General features: G+C 33.3%; 1 protein-coding gene and 2 non-coding genes across 3 annotated transcripts; 1 reads left to right on the forward strand and 2 right to left on the reverse strand.

Moving 5' to 3' along the window:
* Window positions 1–490: 490 nt before the first annotated feature.
* Window positions 491–17,010, forward strand: LOC109177186 (DNA-(apurinic or apyrimidinic site) lyase, chloroplastic-like). Its single transcript, XM_019326496.1, has 14 exons — window positions 491–623; window positions 961–1,151; window positions 9,853–10,010; window positions 10,149–10,308; window positions 10,399–10,478; window positions 10,702–10,781; window positions 10,943–11,188; window positions 11,291–11,586; window positions 12,586–12,696; window positions 14,747–14,884; window positions 14,991–15,038; window positions 15,369–15,449; window positions 15,869–16,028; window positions 16,513–17,010. Exons 1-14 carry the CDS (start codon window positions 491–493, stop codon window positions 16,632–16,634), a joined length of 2,004 nt encoding a protein of 667 aa, XP_019182041.1. The 3' UTR covers window positions 16,635–17,010.
* Window positions 2,392–2,464, reverse strand: TRNAE-CUC. The gene has a single exon. It is a non-coding gene; the product is annotated as a tRNA-Glu (tRNA).
* Window positions 6,061–6,133, reverse strand: TRNAE-CUC. The gene has a single exon. It is a non-coding gene; the product is annotated as a tRNA-Glu (tRNA).
* Window positions 17,011–19,965: the final 2,955 nt, after the last annotated feature.

The following is a 19,965-nucleotide window of genomic DNA, read 5'->3' on the forward strand; positions in this document are numbered from 1 at the left end:
GTACAATAATGTACATTCAGTACAAAAATAATGTACATTATATTCAGGAGATGTGCATTATTTGTGTAACGAGTGTACATTATATTATATAATGAACGTTCAGTATAAAAATAATGTACATTTAGTATATTAAAAAAATGTATTTTTTATTATGGTCCACACAATAATTTCTTCTGTTCAAGCCAATGTCTTAACTGATTGGGTCTCCTTAAACTTAAAAATTAGGGAAGTTGATAATCAATGTTTCCTGGTTATGATTTGCTGGAGTATTTGGGATACCAGAAACAACAAAACTTTGGAATAACATTTCTGTCTCTCAAGGTAATATTGTTAATAGGGCCGTCTCCTTTCTTTACAATTGGAGGAACGCCAAACCATATGGAAACCAAAGGATAAATGCCATGAATCTTAGCATATAAAGTGGACTAAACTTCCAAAGTGCTTTCTTAAAATCAATGTTGATGCAACTCTTGATCGGGAAAACTATAGAATGGGGTTTGGTTTTGTCATCAGGAATCAAGAAGGATCGCTTATTGTTGCCAAGGGAGTTCCTTGGAATGGTTTGTTTCAACCAAAAGAAGTTGAAGCAATGGATGTAGGAGAGACCTTGAGTTGGCTAAAAGGTTAAAATGTTGATAAGCTTTAGATTAAATGTTGTAAGATGAGATTGTTTTATATATGTATATAAGTATATAGGTTGGTGGTAAGTTTCGAAGCTAGGTTGACTCAATTTATCTCTTCATAGGCTTGGAAAGGGCGAGTTCATGAAGTTTAAGATATAGTCTAACAAAATCGAAAAATTTAGATTATGAAAAAAGAGTTAACAACCTTCCTAAATACGGGTCAGTTTTAATAGATTTCTGTGGAGTTTGGATAGAAAAAGAAAACTTACATTAATTCTTGTCGTCGATTTTTCTCGAAGGTTTTCTTTGATGGAGCAGCAAATTAAGATTTTTGTAGGAGGACTGTCTCACGACACTAACGAACAAACCCTAAGGGATTACTTTAGTAAATATGGAGAGATCAAAAGCTCTGAGACCATTAGAGACAGAATCACTGGTTTGGGCAGAGGTTTTGCTTTTATCGTGTTCGCAGACAGCTCTGTTGTTGAACATGTCTTGAGTGATACCTATGTCATCCTTGGAAAAAAGGTTATTATTATTTGCGTTTTCTGATTTAATTTTCTCACAATTTAACTCGATAGGATTTTTTTTTTTTTTTTTTTTTTTTGTCTTTAGTTTATCATTAGATTGTTGCTATACAAAAAAGTGGAATGATCTTCCATTCTAGGCGCCCCAGATCTTAGTCCACACAATGTATTTTTTTAATGCTAGATATAAAATTGAATAGATTATTGAATTGTAAAAGTTGTGTTTGAAATGTCATTGTATTTAACGGTGTGTATGTGTGTGTGTGTATATATATATATATATATATATATATATATATATATATATATATAGTGTGTGTGTGTGTGTGTGTGTGGACACATCCACAACCTCCCTCTTGAGAAATCAAAGGTTAGGATCTTCTCATTACTAAATTTAAAAGTTTACAATAATTATAAAACGAACCTCATTCTTAAAAGTTTTCTTTAATTATAAAATTGAACGCACGTTTTCTTTAACTAAAACTCTCAACCGTTGTTGAACCCTAATAGATGACTGAGATTAGCCCTCGCTTTTTACAGAGGAGGATCATGCTATGTCTTAATATATTTTTACAACGGAAACTAAGTCTTAATATATATTTTTCAAAAATCAATGGAACTTAGAATACTTAGTATAGTTTTTGATATGTACTATTGCTGGAGTACAAGGTGGCTTGTATGGAAAGTTGATGAATATTTTGATTAATTCTAACAGTTTGCTTACATATCACAGTTTCAATTTTGAAACAATACGATGCTGCATTGGTCATATTCAAAGACACATCCTAGAGTCTTGAATTTAGTTGATATAAGCGTGTATCCTTTCTTGCCTTATACCATATGGACACAATTTTAGTTAGAACTTAAGAATATTATCCCTTAAAACATAAGATGTGAGATAACTCCGCTGATATTCAAGATAGTATCATTTTTATATTTTCTCAAACATTTTCAACCCAAAAAATCTAAGCCCCTACCATCGAAATTCAAATTTATGACGACCAATTTGAAATGGTACGTAACCGAATGTCGTTATCACACTACCTGATAATTTGCAACCAGAACAACAAAAGATTTCCCACACTCTATACATACTTCGATAGCCCAATCCGAAAAATAAAAATCTCATAAGCTATAAAGTCAATAACTCCATATCCTTCTTTTGAAGGGAGAACACAGCACTTATCCGTCTGCTTGAATCGCGTCACGGAAGGTTAAGAAATAGCTAAAAAAATTTGAAATTCCGTTGCTGGGAGTCGAACCCGGGTCTCTCGGGTGAGAGCCGAGTATCCTAACCAACTAGACTACAACGGATTGATGTTACATAGTCTTCTGTAATATTATTGATTGGGTAAATACAGATATATCAACTATCCGAATCTGCTGATATTGAAACAATTATCATCATTGTTTTCATGTTTTCATCCCTATTGGTAACTCTAAATTTTCAAATACCCCCAAAGTCAATCCAAAATATTTAAATTCCATCACTTTTATCAAGATTCACCACTCTTCACATTAAATATTTTGGATTTTTTGGCTAATTTTAGGGCTCCTTTGAAAACCCAAAAAATGGACTTTTACATTTTTTATTTTTAAAGATTTTTAATGTTTGGCTATCAATGAAAAATAAAGTCAACGAAAAGTACTCATTTCGATCGGATGAAAAAAATGACTTATTTTGACTAAAAATGTCTTCTAACCTTTTTACTTTGAAGATATTTTTTGAATTTTTTTCTCAAGTTCAGTTCTCTCTTTCTTTTTCTATTTGAGTGGTGGCAAATGGATAGGTTGACTCGTTATTTGTCTGATTATTATTTGTCTTAGTCTAGTTAAAATATGAGTCTGATTATGTTGCCAAAAAATTAAAATGTTGACTCGACCCTACCCATAAATCAAAACATTACAATATAACTCTTTTTTTTTTTAGTTTAGATTTATTATTCCAAAAGGCTGAACCCCAACCCTAAGGGCCCCCCACACCCCGGCCCGACAGAGCGGTGGGAAGTTGTAAATCATGGTGACTCAACTGAACATTAATCACAGAGGCTAGACCGGTGCTCACTGCGCACAAGGAACCCCCCTCACTTTGAGAGGTTGCTCCCACACTACCGCTGGTGAGACTCGATCCCTGGTCATTATTCCAAAGTTTCATCTCTGTGACCAGTTTAGATTTATTACATTTATTAATAACTGATTAAAATATGGATTGGATTGAGCCAAACCAAATAATAAAAATCTTGGTCCGACACACAATACAAAAAAAAAAAAAAAAAACTAATTTTTGTTCTTCAATTTGTTTAGTTTAGATTAATTATATTTATTAATTCATAATTAAATATGAGCCGAACTGTGACAAACCAAACAATATAAATCTTGGTCCGGCTTGGTCAACCCCACATCCGAAAAAAAATTAGAAATGTTTTTCTTCAATTACTTTAGTTTATAATTATTATATTTATCAATTTATTTATTTAATTTATTTTTATTATAATAATTTTTTATTTACATCTTTTTATTATAAATATTATTATATTAATCTTTATTGTAAATTTTATTTTAATATAATACAAGGTTTCCAATCGCACATAAATATCATAATTAAGAATCTTCACTTATCAATAGACTTCCCCATTATTTATTTAATCTATATATATAATTTTAATAGCATTTGTCTCTTCAATTCGTTAGATATTTCTAGTAGGATTAACATTCAAATGTTTTATTTCTTTTCTTAAAAGATAATTAATGTAGAGCATCACAAGCTGCTCAATCTTGACTATAGCTATCAAAGCAAGCTTTACCCACCAGCCTAGCCAGCCTTGTCATATATTAATTAAGGTAGTTTGGTTTGAACTTTATTTTTTTTAATGCTAATGTTTTAAGGGCTGCAAATCTATGTTTTTGATAGTGCAATTTGTATTTGTATGCTACTTTGCTATATCATTTGTTTAAGCTAGTCTGTTTATGTGTCCACTATCCAATTATATATATATATATTTTAAATTGTCTTTATTTATAAATTATTTTTTTATTATATACTTTTTATTTATTTAACTTCTAAATAGTATTTTTCTATTATTCCTTAGATATTGAGGAAGATGAGTATGTGTACACTATAAAGATGTATTATGGAGGTGTTCCGGTTGTACATCCTTATCTGGACTATTTGGGAGGCCGGAAAGGTGAAATATTTTGATTATTGGGCTAGTGATCATGGTTCTATGTTACGTTTAAGATAAATGATTAAGTCATTGAGATATGATGATAAGAAATCAATTTAAGTATAAATATGGGGATTGCACTTCACTTAAAATGAGACTAAATAGAGATAATGATGTGATTGACCTTAACTTCGAAATACCTAATTAAAAACAAAGAAGTAGAGATAATTGTTGAGCATTTGGATAAGGAAAATTCGAACTATGATGTTAGTGTAGACTACTACATTTATGAAGAGTTGTATAAGATATATGAGAGAGGGAAAGGTCATGATAGAAGGTTTTAAGAAGACTTTTGAGTTGGGTAATGAATCACAACAGTTGGGAAGTAGTGATAATAATAAGGAATTAGAGGTTGAATCACAAGAATATATAAGAGATGATTATAGCTCAAAAGGGTGAATCATTTAGTGATTCACTCCACTCTAAAAGTGAATATGAGAGGTCTAAAAACATTACTGCCACAAAAGTGAATTAGTTTGGTGCTAGGTTTGAAGAAACCGTACTTGCCCCCTACCTATGGCGGGTTGGGACAGATAGACACGGTGGAGAAAACTCGTTTTGACGGATCTAGTGGATCATGATACACATTATAAGGTTGATCACTGATACATGTTTATTATTAGTGTATTACAACTTATTTTTTGAATGTTCATTTTTAGTATACTACCTAAAAATGAACTTATAGCGGATGCCCTTGCTATGATGGGTGCTTTTTAACAAACAGAATCCATGGGAGGTGTTAATGTCTTGCCCACCTGAGAGTGAGGAAGTCTACACTAGTGATCTTGTGTGTGTCATGTGTTGCCATAGAGCTAGGGAGAACATTTAGTTTTGGCTCTCCTCCAAGGTCCCCCTTCCAGCTTGATCTAAAAAAAAAAAAACATTCAATATACTAAAATTAAATATGTATAAATGGTTCATGTTGCAATTTTGATTATGGTCTATATATAGTATAATTTCTTTTCAATTCCAAATTCCATTACTTAGATTCAAGTTCAATTACTACATTTAGCAAGGATTGAAGATTCAGTCTTCCAATTTCATATTAATTTAGATACATTCCTATTTCATTCCTTTGCACTTTTAACTTACTTATTGCTTTGATTATCTTGATCTTATCTAATACTTGTGATTTTTATAGATTGTGCTTTTGGTTATCATGAACCTATTGCTATTTCTACTTTGATCATGTGTGAGTAGATCTGAGGGAAATAAGGATAATGTAGATTATGATCTTGGAGATGTGATCTTAAATTGGTTGAGAAGGGAAGATGAAAATTAGTTTGGATAATTGTTGTCTTGATTTGCAAGGAAGACCAAACTCATAAGTAATATTATACTTTGTCCAAGAGAAACTTATTATGCATAATACATTTTAATTTGTAATCCCTTCTTTATCGCTGTCATAACTTATTGAAATTGATAAATTTAATATACTCAATTAAGCTACTAGAATTTAATACGTAATTTAGGTAGGAATAAATATAATATTTAATATAAGACAAATAATAATATGTGTAACTGTGTTTCTGTGTATATACGGTTATTAGTATTATTACTTAAGTGTTTAATTAATCCCTGAATCCCTGATAGATTACAATTGCCTATAACAAAAATAGCAGAATAAAAATGTCTCCCTGGATCGTGTCAGACTGTCAGGTATTAGACATAGCAAAAGATTAAAATTTCCGTTGCCGGGAATCGAACCCGGGTCTCTCGGGTGAGAGCCGAGTATCCTAACCAACTAGACTACAACGGATTAATGCTTTCTTTTACTTCTAATCTATTCTATTATATTAAAAAGATTTGACTTCATTTACCATCCTAGTTAGCCGGTGTTGAATTTTTTTTTTCATCAAAATATTTAAATTGACAAAATTCAGTCCAAAATGTTTAAATACCATCACTTTTAGAAGCTCTCTCTTCATATGAAACATTTTAGATATTTTTGACTGATTTTAATTATTCAAAAAAGTTGAAGGATAAAAATAATCAAATTAAACTAAATGTAAAAATGCTAATATAGTTAAAAAACCTCACTTGACCCATCATGCATATAAATATATTAAAATAAGTACTAATTATAAAAGTTACGAAAACTTTTACTAACTTTTTACTATTTTTAGTTATAAATTAATAAATTTATTTTTAAAAAATTAAAAATTTTGTTATTATATTTGAATATTTCTATTATTTTATGTTTTAATATAATTAGTGATTTTTTAATTTTATTATGTGTAAGTAATTTAAATATTAATTGAAATATTATTTTAAATTTTTGTAACAAGATAATAAGTGATAGGTATCCGCAGTGAGCACCTGCACCCATTGGAGCAGGGGTGAATTTCGAAAAAGTCCATCCGATGCGGGTTGGGATGGGATTGGTAAAGAAAATATAAGGTGGGCTGGTGCCCCCCCGAGACCCATACTCATTGTCATCCCTATATAATATATTAAGGGGGTATTTGGTTGGATGGAAAATATTTTTCATGAAAAGATTTTCTTAGGAGTGTAGAAAAATGTTGTCTTATGTTGTTTGGTTAGATGGAAAATATTTTTCATTGGAACACACACATACACACACACACACACACTTTGGTTAGATGGAAAATATTTTTCATTGGAACACACACACACACACACACACACACACACACACACACACACACACACACACACACACACACACACACACACACACACACACACACACATATATATATATATATATATATATATATATATATATATATTATTGTTAAGGGCATATTAGTTTTTATATTCAGAATTCCTTACGATTTCAAATTCAACCAAATAATGGAATTTATGATTCCAGTAATTTATTTTTCACCAACCAAACAATGGAATCTATTTTCCTGGTAATTTGTTTTCCATGGAATTTTGAATTCCATTTCCCTTCAAATGGTCCCTTAACTATGCTGTAATTACCAATTTAGTCTTCGACTACTATTCTTACCTAATTTTTTTTTGAAAGTTACTGGCTCTACACCTCCACTGAGGCTTGAACTCATAATCTTCCAAATGAAAGTCCAACCCGGGTACCATTAGACCACATAGTCCTGGTAATCTTTACCTAATTTAGTCATATGTTAACTTATCTGTTAGTTGATGGTTAAAATTAGGGACAAAAATGTAATTTCATAAGCTTTCTCCATCTCTCATCCAACTGTGCGAAAGAGCGGAAGGTGGTTAGAGGCTGCTCAGCCGCCGGTGCCTCTTCGTCCGCAGCCACCGCCGCTGCTCCTTTGCGCAACAGCTTCCAGCTAAGGCAAGACCAAGACTTGCTCTGCTTGAATTTGGGGCGTCGAGAAATGAAAGCAGACGCCGCTTTAACGACGACTTGCATGATCTGTACAAGCCTTTTTTTCCGCCGTCTCTGCAATGAACACCGCCGCCGCAGCCTCTCTCCCCGCAGAGCATGCCAATCTCACACCTCTCTGTTATCGGAGGATTACCAGATCTGTCTCCCTACCACCAAATCCTCAAACCACAGATTTCTCCCGCTGCGATAATGGACATAAAAAAAAAAAAGAAAAAAAAAAAACTGAGCAAACCAACGGAAAAATTCGGTGAAGCACATCACCGGAACAAGAGAGACGAAGGCGAGCTAATTCCCACCACCACTGGCTCCCTTCTTTGCTCCCTTCATCCTCACCCCAAATGCATCCCAGAGTCAGATCTGGTAATCTTACACACCAGAGCACAACCACCCTATGCCTACCCACCGAAACGCGATCGCGGGCAGCACTTGCCAAAATCCGGCGGCTCACCAACCAGAAACGACCTCCGGGGATACCATGAAGTCTGGCCCCTCGCCGCCGCTGACTTCTCGCCTAAACCTAAAAGGAGGAGGAAGAACGGTGTTGAAGGAGAGTTCAAGAGCTTAACACCTTCAGCTCTTTCGCACAATTAGATGAGAGAGAAAGCTGAAATTACATTTTTATCCTTAATTTTAACCATCAACTAACAGATAAATTAACGGATGATTAAATTGGGTAAAGATTACATAGTTGAGGACTTAATTGGGTAAGAATGGTAATCGAGGACTAAATTGGTAATTACGGTATAGTCGAGGGACCATTTTGGTTATTAACTCTTTTAAATATTTAAAATTAACTGTAGTGGTGGCGGTTGATTGGTTGCTCCACTGCTGCAAACGGAAAATGGCTTTTCAAAAAAAAAAAGGGAAGTCATTTTTTTTTTATAAAAAAAAAATCCCTCTATTTTACCTAGAAAGAGTCAATAGCACATCCACTGAGGCTCAAACCCAAAACCTCTCATGTGGAGTTCAACTTGGTACCATTAGATCACAAGATCCTTGGTATTATATATAGGGCTTGGTTTTTGTAGGAATGACTTTCCAAGTGTAGACGTGCATACAAATTTAGTCCATACATCTAAAAATGATCAAATGTTGAAAATCAATGAAAATGACAAAATATTCAAACATTTGTTGTTGGTTTTTGGGTTTTTGGGCCCTCGGAGGTCCAACACAACCGTGGTTGGTGGGTTCACCGTTCACATGCGCATATAGAAAAATAAGTAGAACAAACATAATGCTTTTGTACGTGGAAACCGAACGGTGAAAATCACGGGCCTTTTTGGGCAGTGCCAAGCCAAGATTCACTATGTATTTTGTAGGTGTCTTTGTACATATTGTAGAGCTATTTTGTACATGTCGTATGGAAATATGGTGTAGGGAAAGAGCTATACTTTGTATATAGAGAGGGAGTATTCTTCTTGATCTTCTTTGTTGAAAGAGTGCGTATGATGAGGCCTTCTTGTTAAGATGATGGATGACAGAGTCTTCTCCCCTTGGAAGAGTGATGAGTCTGTTCATGTGTATAGATGAATAGATAGAGTCTTCTTGAGAGAGTGTGTGTGGAAGAGTGATATGTGGCCTTTTAGTATGTAAGAATGGATGCCCCCTACCTCTTGCTCATTTCCTCCTTTTATAGCAACAAGTTTAAGATTATGGCCGTTGGGCCATTAACAAGGATTTATTAGGTTAATAAGTATGTGTTTATGTGGGAGTTATGGGTTCTAATGTGGGTAGCTAATTTATAGTGGTCAAGGGGATTTAATAGAGGAATTAGGAATAATAAATTGGATAAATAAAGGGGGTAATAATTTTGGGGGTTAGGATGAGGTAGGTAAATAGGATAATAAATAAGAGATTAATATGGGTTAACGACTAGTTTAGGCCGACCTTCCACTTGTGCCGATCTTCGGGTCGAGCCGACTCACGGGGTTTACACCCCATCATTTGTAATTTTATGTAATTATAATTGTGCATTTAAAAATATTTTGAGTGCACGGAAGACATGATTCTCCTCTCTATCACCATAAGAATTTCAAAATGCACTTCTAATTATTCATCATTTTAAATGAACAATCATAAAATCAATGAAAAAAAAAAATACCTATATTTTTTTGTAATTATAATTATGCATTTAGAAATTTAGAAATAAACTTATTTTACAAGCATATTATTTCCCGTTTGCCTCTCATTCCCTCGCTTTTGGCGGTTCATCTACAACATTGCTGCTCCTTCCTCATAGGCAAATGCTACAAGTATTGAAGATAGGGTGCTACTATTCTCTCAGTCTCAGAAAGTATGACCCTAGCCTTATATTTGTGCATACATTACAGGAATTGCTCACAAATTTGCCAATTTTTTCCTTTAATTTTTGTTTTATGTTGTAAATTGTAGTTTTTTTTGTTTTTTTTTTTTGGGGCTCTTGATGCTATAGTATTGCAGTTGTTTCAAAGAAACGGGAAATTAAGGGGCTGTTTTCTGTAAAATTGAGAGCAATGGCTTCGAATAGACGGCTTTCGAGTTCCTCCGCTGCTGCGAAACCGAGTGAAGTTCCGAGCATTGGATCATCTCGGCCTGGGAAAGCCACTGCCAAGGTTAGAAGTTTTTCTTGATCAAGCCTGAAGCTTCTGTGTGGTTTTGCCAAGTCTTGTTCTGTTCTTACGCAATGCTTCTTTTAAATGTAGGAGAGTTGTGAAAGTGGTTTTGAAGATGATATTGAAAGTGTAAAGAAAATGACTGTTCAACAACTCAGATTAAAGCTTAGGTAAATGCTATTATATGAATATACTATGCTTTCCACTGGAAGTTCCTATGTCTGTATATTCATTTATTTACTTATATTAATTTTTTAGTTTCATATTTTAGAAATGTTACCTTTGACATCATTGGGGGGAAATCAAATAGGTTTTGGCTTTTTGGGGCTGCCTAACCATTTATAGCAGTATGCAATCATATTTGAGACTATCATCTAACTTTGGAATGTGTAGGAGTGCTGGAATTCCTGCTAGAGGTTCCAAGCATGAGCTTGTCTTGGCCTTCAAGAGTTTCCTGAATGACACGAAAAATGGTATCCTTCAATCATGAATATAGTCCATGAACCAGCACCTTTTAAAAAAAAATTATAAATTCAGTTGCTCTTGGGTGCATTTAATTTCCCGTCATCATCTCTATGTTGCTAGAAAGACAATATATATAAGATTGACTGCTAATTAACTGCTTGGAATCCAGGTAATGGATCCCTGGCAGTGGAAGATCAGGTATATCCTGAAGAGAAGCTTTCAGATATTGCTGAAAACACTTCAAAGAGGAACTCCAAAAGAGTCTCAACTAAAGATGTCCTAAGTATAAATGTTGCTTCAGAAGTTTCTCAAATTAAAAGAACTAAGAAAAGAGTAGAGCAAGATCCTATTGATATTAAAGATGAGCAACAAATAAAGGATCAAGAACTCTTGGTGGAGTCCAATGTGGTGGGAGGTGCTTTTAGTTTACCCTGTTGTTGATCTATTGTACTTTGCTTTGTTGTGCATTCACCTATTGGTTGACTCAGATAATTAATATGATGTCTCAAACATCTAGGTAAGAGGAAGGTACAAGCTAAAAGGAAAGTCATTTCTGAGAGTGTTAATCTTTCTGTAAACCATGATGAACCTTGGACAATTTTTGCTCACAAGAAGCCACAGGATGGGTGGATTGCATACAATCCCAAAACTATGAGGCCTCCTCCTCTTACTGGTAGTCATAAAGCTTTGAAGTTAATGTCATGGAATGTAAATGGCTTGAGAGGTTTGCTGAAGTTGGAGAGCCTTTGCATAAAGCAACTTGCACAAAGAGAAGACTTTGATGTTTTGTGTTTGCAGGAGACTAAATTGCAGGCTAGTTCTACTTCACCCTAGTATTAGATAACATTGCCATACTTCTATGCTTTTTTATTTTTTTTTCTAAAAGATGCTCTATCATGGGAACTCCTATTTTGGTGCAGTTGGGCCAGAATAAATGTGTTCTAAGCTACAATGCGGTTATACAGATACTCTTGTTAGTTGTTACTTATTTAATTCAAAACATAAAATTATACGGAGTAATTGCCAATCCTCTTTCTTGATTGTAATTTGAGAGCTAGAAGCGTAGAATATTTTTCTAAGCTGATTATCATTGTACATATTATTTTGTGAATAATCAATATACTCCTATCGACCAAAGGTTGCTGTCCCTAATCTATCATCTTCTTAATGCTAACTTGAAATTCAGTTCTTGTAGTACCTTGTAACAAATCAGTATCTGTCAGAAGCTTTAGTACCCCCTTCTGGGCTGTGACCTGGGGGCAGGGGGCACCTATGAATCTATGATATAATATAGTGTTTGTTTCCCAAGTTTGGAGTCTTGTGTAGGATGCTTATTTTGAAATTGGATGGGAGTAAGAGTCTTTGTAATGGAAACATATTTAAGTAAAGTGTTTTAATATGAAATTCAAGCGCCGTATCTGTATCATTTCTGGTTTCTCCTGGTTATCTCCTATATATTCAGTACTATTGCTATTCCTATGTACTCATGGGCAAGGGGGTGGATAGTTGGAGTTTTATTAGAGTTGTGGGCTGAGTTTGTGTTCATTGAAGCTTTTATTGGGTGGGACCAATGTACCTTGAGTTGTTATTTTTGGAGTTAAAGAGTAGAGTTTCATGTTGAAACATTAATACATTGACAAATAACTATTGGGGCTTTAGCAACTGCCCATTATTTTATTTGAAAGTATGGGATGTTGTGCACTATCATATCTTGTGGATTTTACAAAAAATTAGGTAGAAGTTCTTTGTCTCTCACTCTCTCCAAGTAATTGCAAAATTCTGAGCAGTTTCACTTTAAATACTTGAATACAGGAAAAAGATGTTCAGGTAATTAAAGAGAGTCTTGTAGATGGATATGATAATAGCTTTTGGACATGCAGTGTCTCTAAGCTTGGATATTCTGGTACTGCTATCATTTCTCGGGTAAGTTTTGCTTTTTCCAATCTTTTGCACTCATTAATTTCTTCAGAACGTAGATTTTACATCTTTGCATGTAATTAAATTGCTTCCGTATTCTTTTATATAATTCTTTAGTTAAGAATTGACCATAAATTTGATATCTGGAAGTCTTATTCCCAACTTTATTTCCCCACTTCAAGGATTCTCCCTACACAAAAGTTGTCTATGGTACATTCTATCTACTTCAGTCCTATTTTTAGATGTACATACAAGCCTACCTACAAGTTCACTCATGTAATCACATAATTACCATCATCAAAGAGTGGATATAGATTTTCCTCATTCTTTAATATATTATGGCAAAATTTACCCCCCCCCCCCCCCTCCCTCCCATCCCACCTCCCTCTCTCTCTCTCTCTCTCTCTCTCTCTCTCTCTCTCTCTCTCTCTCTCTCTCTCTCTCTCTCTCTCTCTCTCTCCCTATAGGGTGATAAGGAGCACCTTAATTAGGAGGCATGTACTCTTCTAGGTTTGAGCATCGTGTTGCATTAACTATAATAATTTCCATTCACTTCTCAAACTTGGACCTAAATTGGAATGTCTAAGTGCTTGGTTTTGTTGAAACTGATGCATCAAAAAAAAATTGTTCTAAAAAAATATGACCCGAAAGTCCAAAACTGGTCTGATTTGTTGATATGATTGCATTGGTTCAGATTGAAACAACTAAAACCAACTTCAATGCATTCTGAAAAATAGTTGCTAGAAAAAAACTCAGTAGTTAGAAAGTGTTCGCACTTGGGGTTGAATGTTGGAGGTGAACAAAGACTTGCAAGTTGAGGTGTATCTTTGGTCGACAGAAGGACTAGAAGCCTAGAAGGCATAGGTGTCTACCGCAATAAGGGGAAAAGGTCTTTACTATTTACTAATACACAAGTATAATGTTGGGTAGATCAGATCAGACCCTTTGATTTGACTGTCTTGAATCTAAATTCCATTTCCATTCATGTTGAGATTTTTTGGGTGAAGTGGAACTGGATTTACCATATTCTCAAATCTCAACCAATCTATTCTTACTTTTTATGGATACTTGCAAATAGAATTTTGGCAGTATCCGAATTGCACCCATCATTATCTATTGGATATAGTTAATAGGTGAAATAGTATTTCCGGAAATTATATGATATTCTTGAATGGATACTGATCCAAGTTTCTAGGCCAAAGTTAAAATTTTCGTTTTATGCCCGCTAATTGGTCATACTCTCCTTTATTTATCTTATTATTATGTTTTGATCAAATATTGTAGTGTGTTACAATTTTGTGTAAAGCACCATTCTCCAGTAGAATTATATGACCCTTCTCTATAGGAAACTTATATCTGCAGAGCTTTATATGGCACTGAAATAATATAGTTCTTAAATCTCAATAAGCTAAAGCAAAGCTTTCCTTGATTTTCTATGCTCTAAGCAGAGGCTTGTTTGAAGGACTTCTTCCTCATGTCATTTCAGATGCTCCTACTTGTATTTTGGTGTCCAATACCATACCAAAAAATAAGTGTTTACTTTCAAATGGTTGAAGTTAATGTCAGATTTCTGGACATTCAGTATATAAAGGGTGGCTATATGCTGGTAGTTGGTACAGAAGTATAAGGACCTTCAGATCCAACATTAGCAGACTCACTTGAAATATATTCCAAGATACTAAGCAAAGAGACAAGGGCTCCCAAGCGACATCCTGATATACATATGTATTTTTAATGATATGCTCTTAATTGATGACTGAGTAGAAACAAGTGTGCAATTTGCAACTATCCCAAAGGAGAGATGTCATCATCTAATCTTCTTTCATGTCTCACATAAGCAAGTGCAACAAAGTAGGAAAGACTGTTATTGAAATATTTGCTTTTGAGCTTGAATGAAATTTCTCAAAGACTCAAACATCCTCCTTGTTACTCGTTATAATGCAGGCATGATACTTTTTTGGTGATGGACCCATTTATAAGTAAATTATGCCTGTTGGTTCTATAACTTTGCTGGCCAAGAACTTATTGCACTTTTCTTTGTGCTTTTTGTTGACAGATTAAACCACTTTCTGTAAAATATGGTCTAGGCATCATAGATCATGATTCAGAAGGGAGGCTTGTTACGGTGGAATTTGATGATTTTTATCTATTGAGTGCATATGTTCCTAATTCTGGTGATGGCCTAAGACGATTGGTAATCTATTGCATTGATATATCACTCTCTCTTCTTCTTCTTCTTCTTTTTTTTCTTTGTCTATCTTGTCACTAGAAAATTTGAAATACATGTTGTTCTTTGGCAGTCATATAGAACCACACAGTGGGACCCTTCTCTCAGCGATTATGTTAAAGTAAGGGTCCATTTATTTATGCAATATTTTTAACTATATTTATTTTGTAACATTATGGGCTGTTTCTATTGGAACCGAATTTTCAGTATAAATTGTAATTTGGTACTAGCTAGATTTTTCTATACCTATATGTTGCTTTTACTTGTTTCTCTTCCCTTTGCCCTTCTCTTAGCTTTCTTGTTCAGAAGTGTGGATGATAGTATTGATCTCTTGTTCCATTCTGTGCCAATTTTCTTTTACTATTTCAGTAATGGAAAATTATGCGTTTATGCTCAAGCATTCTTTTTCTGAGGCTTTATGATACGCTGGTTTGCTTCTGATGCTTTACAGGAATTAGAAAAGTCAAAACCTGTTATTCTAACGGGTGATCTGAACTGTGCTCATGAAGAGATAGACATCTACAATCCTGCAGTAAGTAATTCCTTTGATAATTTGATTCTCTTCAGAGTGCAACTTGTAGTGTCCAACTATACCAAGAACATTCTCTGGGTGGAAATATTCGTTTCCCTGAGAAGTAGGTTTATGTTATTTAGTGACCTTTTGACTAATAACTGAAAATATAAAGATTATAGTCTAGAAGTTAGCAAACTCATTATTATTTGTGGTCAAGCAACATATGCTTGTCACTTTAGGTAGGAAGTCATAGGTTCAATCCCTAGCCCATTAGGTGCTCCCAAACAAAAATCAATATAAGCTTCTAACTTGATAGTTCTTTTTGACAGTTTTTAACTTGGTCCATCTGCAGTTTTCTGTAATTCTGTCTTTGTGTTTCTGGGACACTTTTTTTTAAATGTTCTCTGTACAATCATTTCTGACTTTTGTTTCTTAAGGGAAACAAAAGAAGTGCAGGTTTTACAGATGAGGAAAGACAATCATTTGAAACAAACTTCTTAAAGAGGGGACTTGTAGACACGTTTCGGAAACAGCATCCAGGTGTTGTTGGATATACTTATTGGGGATACAGGCATGGAGGACGTAAAACTAATAAAGGTTTGACACCTTCCCTTCTAGAGTCTCATTTACTTTGTTTTATATATTAATTTCATTATTAAAAAAAAAAAAAAAAAAAAAAAAAAAAAAAAAAAACTCCACCCCTTTCTGTCTTGGAGTGTCTTACCAGAAACTGTCCAAAAAATAAAGTGCATAACAATGGTTTGCAATTTATAAGTCATTCAAAAAGTTTACTTAATCACTTCAGGAAATGTTGACGTGATGAAAAAAGAATTGACAGTTTCAAACATAATCAATGGACTCATATAACAGTGCATTTTATTATTTTTATATGACCTACTCGTAAGAAGGAAGTGAAAAAGAAGAGTATGTTTGATTAATGACTAGCAAATTGCAAAATAGATTATATAAATGATAAATTTGAAGCCAATGATTGATAATTCTGTTAATCTCATTATGATCTGTTGCCTTTCATCTTTTTAGTATGATGTTTGAACAATTACAATTTGTTCCTTTATATCAGGATGGAGGCTCGACTATTTCCTCGTATCAGAATCCATTGCGGACAAGGTTTATGACTCATACATTGTCCCAGATGTTGCCGGCAGTGATCATAGTCCAATTGGACTAGTGCTAACGCCTTAGATGTGGGATCCTGAAGTTCAAGTCAAATCCGATTCTCCTGAGTCTTGATGGGTACAAATCCAGAAATGATATTGGACTTTTAGAAGGAAGCAAATGGGAAGCCATGTTTTTTTTTTTTTGTGTGTGTGTGTGTGTACAATATGCAGTTTGTACTTTGTAGCAGGCATCCCATGAAGAACTATGATCTTGCACTGGCTACTTCAACACACCACCAAATATGTACCAATATTATGGGTTAATATTAATATATTTTAATAATATTAACCCTAATTTTTCAACTTTTCAGACAACCAACCACTTTGCCATTGTACGCCTGCATTCTCCCAGTCTCACTAGAGAACTTATCACTAATGGCCTGTTTGGTAGCTTATTCCTACTTTATTCTTTTCTTATGAAATTACAATATATTTTTTCCGAGCAAATTACACTTATGGTCCTATGACTATAATAGGCGTGTTAATTTTGATACGTGACTTTTAAAACTAACAATTTAGACCTTTAACTATGCTTTTTTTTTAGCAGATTTGGTCTTCCCGGTCAAATCGTCGATAAAAATTCACCGGAAAAACGTTTGCCATTTTAATTTGTTTAATTCGAGGACAAATCGGTCCTTCCATCTTCTACCTTCATCTTCTCCGTTCTTAGCACGATTAAATGGACGGGGTCTGGGGAAATCGGGCTTGCTGAAATGGGTACCGTTTGGAACCTTGATCGCCAACCTTGGAGTGGGTTAGATGAGTTTTCTGATTTGCTCAAATGCTTTGTTTGTGGGGAACACAGTTTTCTTTCCGTTAGAAACATTTTAGTTTGGTGTGGTCAAAACTCAGAAGGCCACTTTCAACTTCAAAGGGCCACTCTGAGAGGAAATTAATTCAGTATTTAACGTCTAATTCATCTATCCCACCGTCGGCGTATATTTTCGAAGAAGAAGAACGGAGAAGAAGAAGGTAGAATATGGAAGGACTGATTTGCCCTCCGAATTAAACAAATTAAAATGGCAAACGTTTTTTCGGCCAATTTCCATCGATAATTTAGCCGGAAGGACCAAATCTGCTAAAAAAACATAGTTAAAGGACTAAATTGTTAATTTTAAAAGTCACGTACCAAAATTAACACGCCCCATATAATCAAGAACTAAAAGTGTAATTTACTCTATTTTCTCATTAATTCCTTCCTTCCAATCAAAAGTTTTGTAACTCTACAAATCTTGTTCAGTGGCATTGCACTACGACAAAATTGGTGTTTCCAATTTCCATAACAGCAATATTATCGTTCCACTATTTCAGTACTTTATTAGAGGTAACCTCATTACTATATTTTTTTCACAAGTTTTGAGGAGCTAAGTAGGAGAGAAGGATGAAGGAAAAAAAAAACAAGAAAAAAAAAAAGCCAAAAAAAATACAATAAATGAGGGCAATTAGTTTGTCGCCAACTAGTGGTGCATGTATTGTACACGCGTTCACTGAGCGCTACTGGTGCACTTAACACACACTAACTTTTGTTTATTTAAATCAAAACAAAAAAACAAAAAAACAAAAAAAAACAAAAAAAAAAACAAAAAACAAAAAACAACAAACTTTTGATGAGTCCACATTAGGAGACCCAAAAAAAAAAAAAAAAAAAAAAAAAAAAAACAAAAACAACAACAACAATTCTCATGCAAGAATCTTTTTCTTTCTCTTTTCCCTTTTTCTCTTTTCCACCTCACATTTGCTATATAACCTGAAAATCAATATTAGAGTGAAACCATCTTTGCAATTGTTTAAATTACAATCCAATGTGGCATAAGGATAAATATTCTTCTTTCCTTTTTTAAATGCCAACTCAACATCTCATATTATTCTCAGTTTCTAATAATGCACAAAATGAACAAACTTTTACTCATATTTGTTTTTTATGTTTTTCTTTGTCTTCACGATTTTTGAGTTTAAATGACTAAATTTCTTATTTAGACCCATAGCAAAATATTGTTACCATCAACAACAAATGTTCTCCTGAAAAATATATATTTATCCATCTCAAAAAAAAAAAAAAATTATAAAGAAAAGTGTAATATTTTTGTAGCTCCTAAAATTCCCTTATCAAGTGTAGCATATAGGAAAGGCTTATTGTGTGGTACGTTAAGAACAATTCTAATAAAATACGTATCTTGAAATTCATTTTTTTTCCTCTGTTCCTACGTTTTCCCCTTTTGATCTCCTTCCTTAGGGGATGTTTGGTTCATGGAAAATGTTTTCCAACATTTTCCTTAAAGTGAAGGAAAATGTTGTTTTCTAATGTTTGGTTCATGGAATTCATTTTCCATTGGAAAATGAATTCCTCAAATTTGAGAAAAACAAAATTCTTGGTTGGACCAAGGATTTTGTTTTTCATGGAAGATGGGAAGAGAAAGTGAATAGATTGCCTATTTTACCCTTGCTTTCTTTTTTAATTAATTATATTACTTTTATTAATTTGTAGGGACATATATGTCTTTATACTCATTATTCCTTACCATTCCAAATCTAACCAAACAATAGAATTAGTATTCTTAGTAATTCTTTTTTCACCGACCAAACAATGAAATTCATCTTCTTAATAATTGTTTTTCCATGGAATTCTAATTCCACTTCCCTTAAAATATTTTCCGCGAACCAAACGAGCCCTTACTGTATGTATGGGATTGTGTTCGTTCAACAATGATAATGAACATTTGGTAGAAATGTATGATTTTAATAATTGTATTAGTATTTGTCTAGTGCGATGCACAATATAAAATTTAAACAACTTTATTATTGATAATGTTTTAAAAAGTATAAAATCAAACATCAATCATTAAAATTCATTATGAAATGTATTTTTCTTTCGGCAATACTAAATTGGTTGTTACATTGAACATCACAACATACTACTAGTATCATTATAAAGCATTGTGTTATTAGATACCATATATATATACCAAATTTTAAAAATTAAGAAATACAACTATATATAATAAATAAATAATTCTTTATTTTTTCATGAGAAAAAACAAATGAATAAATGATATAAAATTTCAAACGTGAAACTTCAAAATTAAAAAAGTATTAATACCCATGCCCTATGCGATGCACGGTCAAAAAGTATAAGTTTTGTAAGATTAATTATTATAAGATTTACCAAATTTATTATGTAATAATTCTTTATAGCAACTTTAATTTTGTTAAGTATAGTAATGGTACGTTGATTGATTTTAAATTTCAAACTACATTTTTTTTGTCTACAATGAGCGGGAAAATGACACTTATATATATATATATATATATATATATATATATATATATATATAGATGAATTACATTTTATCATTAAA

This window comes from Ipomoea nil, unplaced genomic scaffold (genome assembly GCF_001879475.1).
Source record: "Ipomoea nil cultivar Tokyo-kokei standard unplaced genomic scaffold, Asagao_1.1 scaffold0803, whole genome shotgun sequence".
Taxonomy (NCBI): domain Eukaryota; kingdom Viridiplantae; phylum Streptophyta; class Magnoliopsida; order Solanales; family Convolvulaceae; genus Ipomoea; species Ipomoea nil.

Excerpts from the sequence above, each read along its gene's own strand:
- LOC109177186 (XM_019326496.1), top strand. The coding sequence starts at position 491 with ATGGGGTTTGGTTTTGTCATCAGGAATCAAGAAGGATCGCTTATTGTT. Across the intron at positions 624-960 it reads GACCTTGAGTTGGCTAAAAG|GAGGACTGTCTCACGACACT; the intron begins GTTAAAATGTTG and ends AGATTTTTGTAG. Across the intron at positions 11,587-12,585 it reads TGCAGGAGACTAAATTGCAG|GAAAAAGATGTTCAGGTAAT; the intron begins GCTAGTTCTACT and ends ACTTGAATACAG.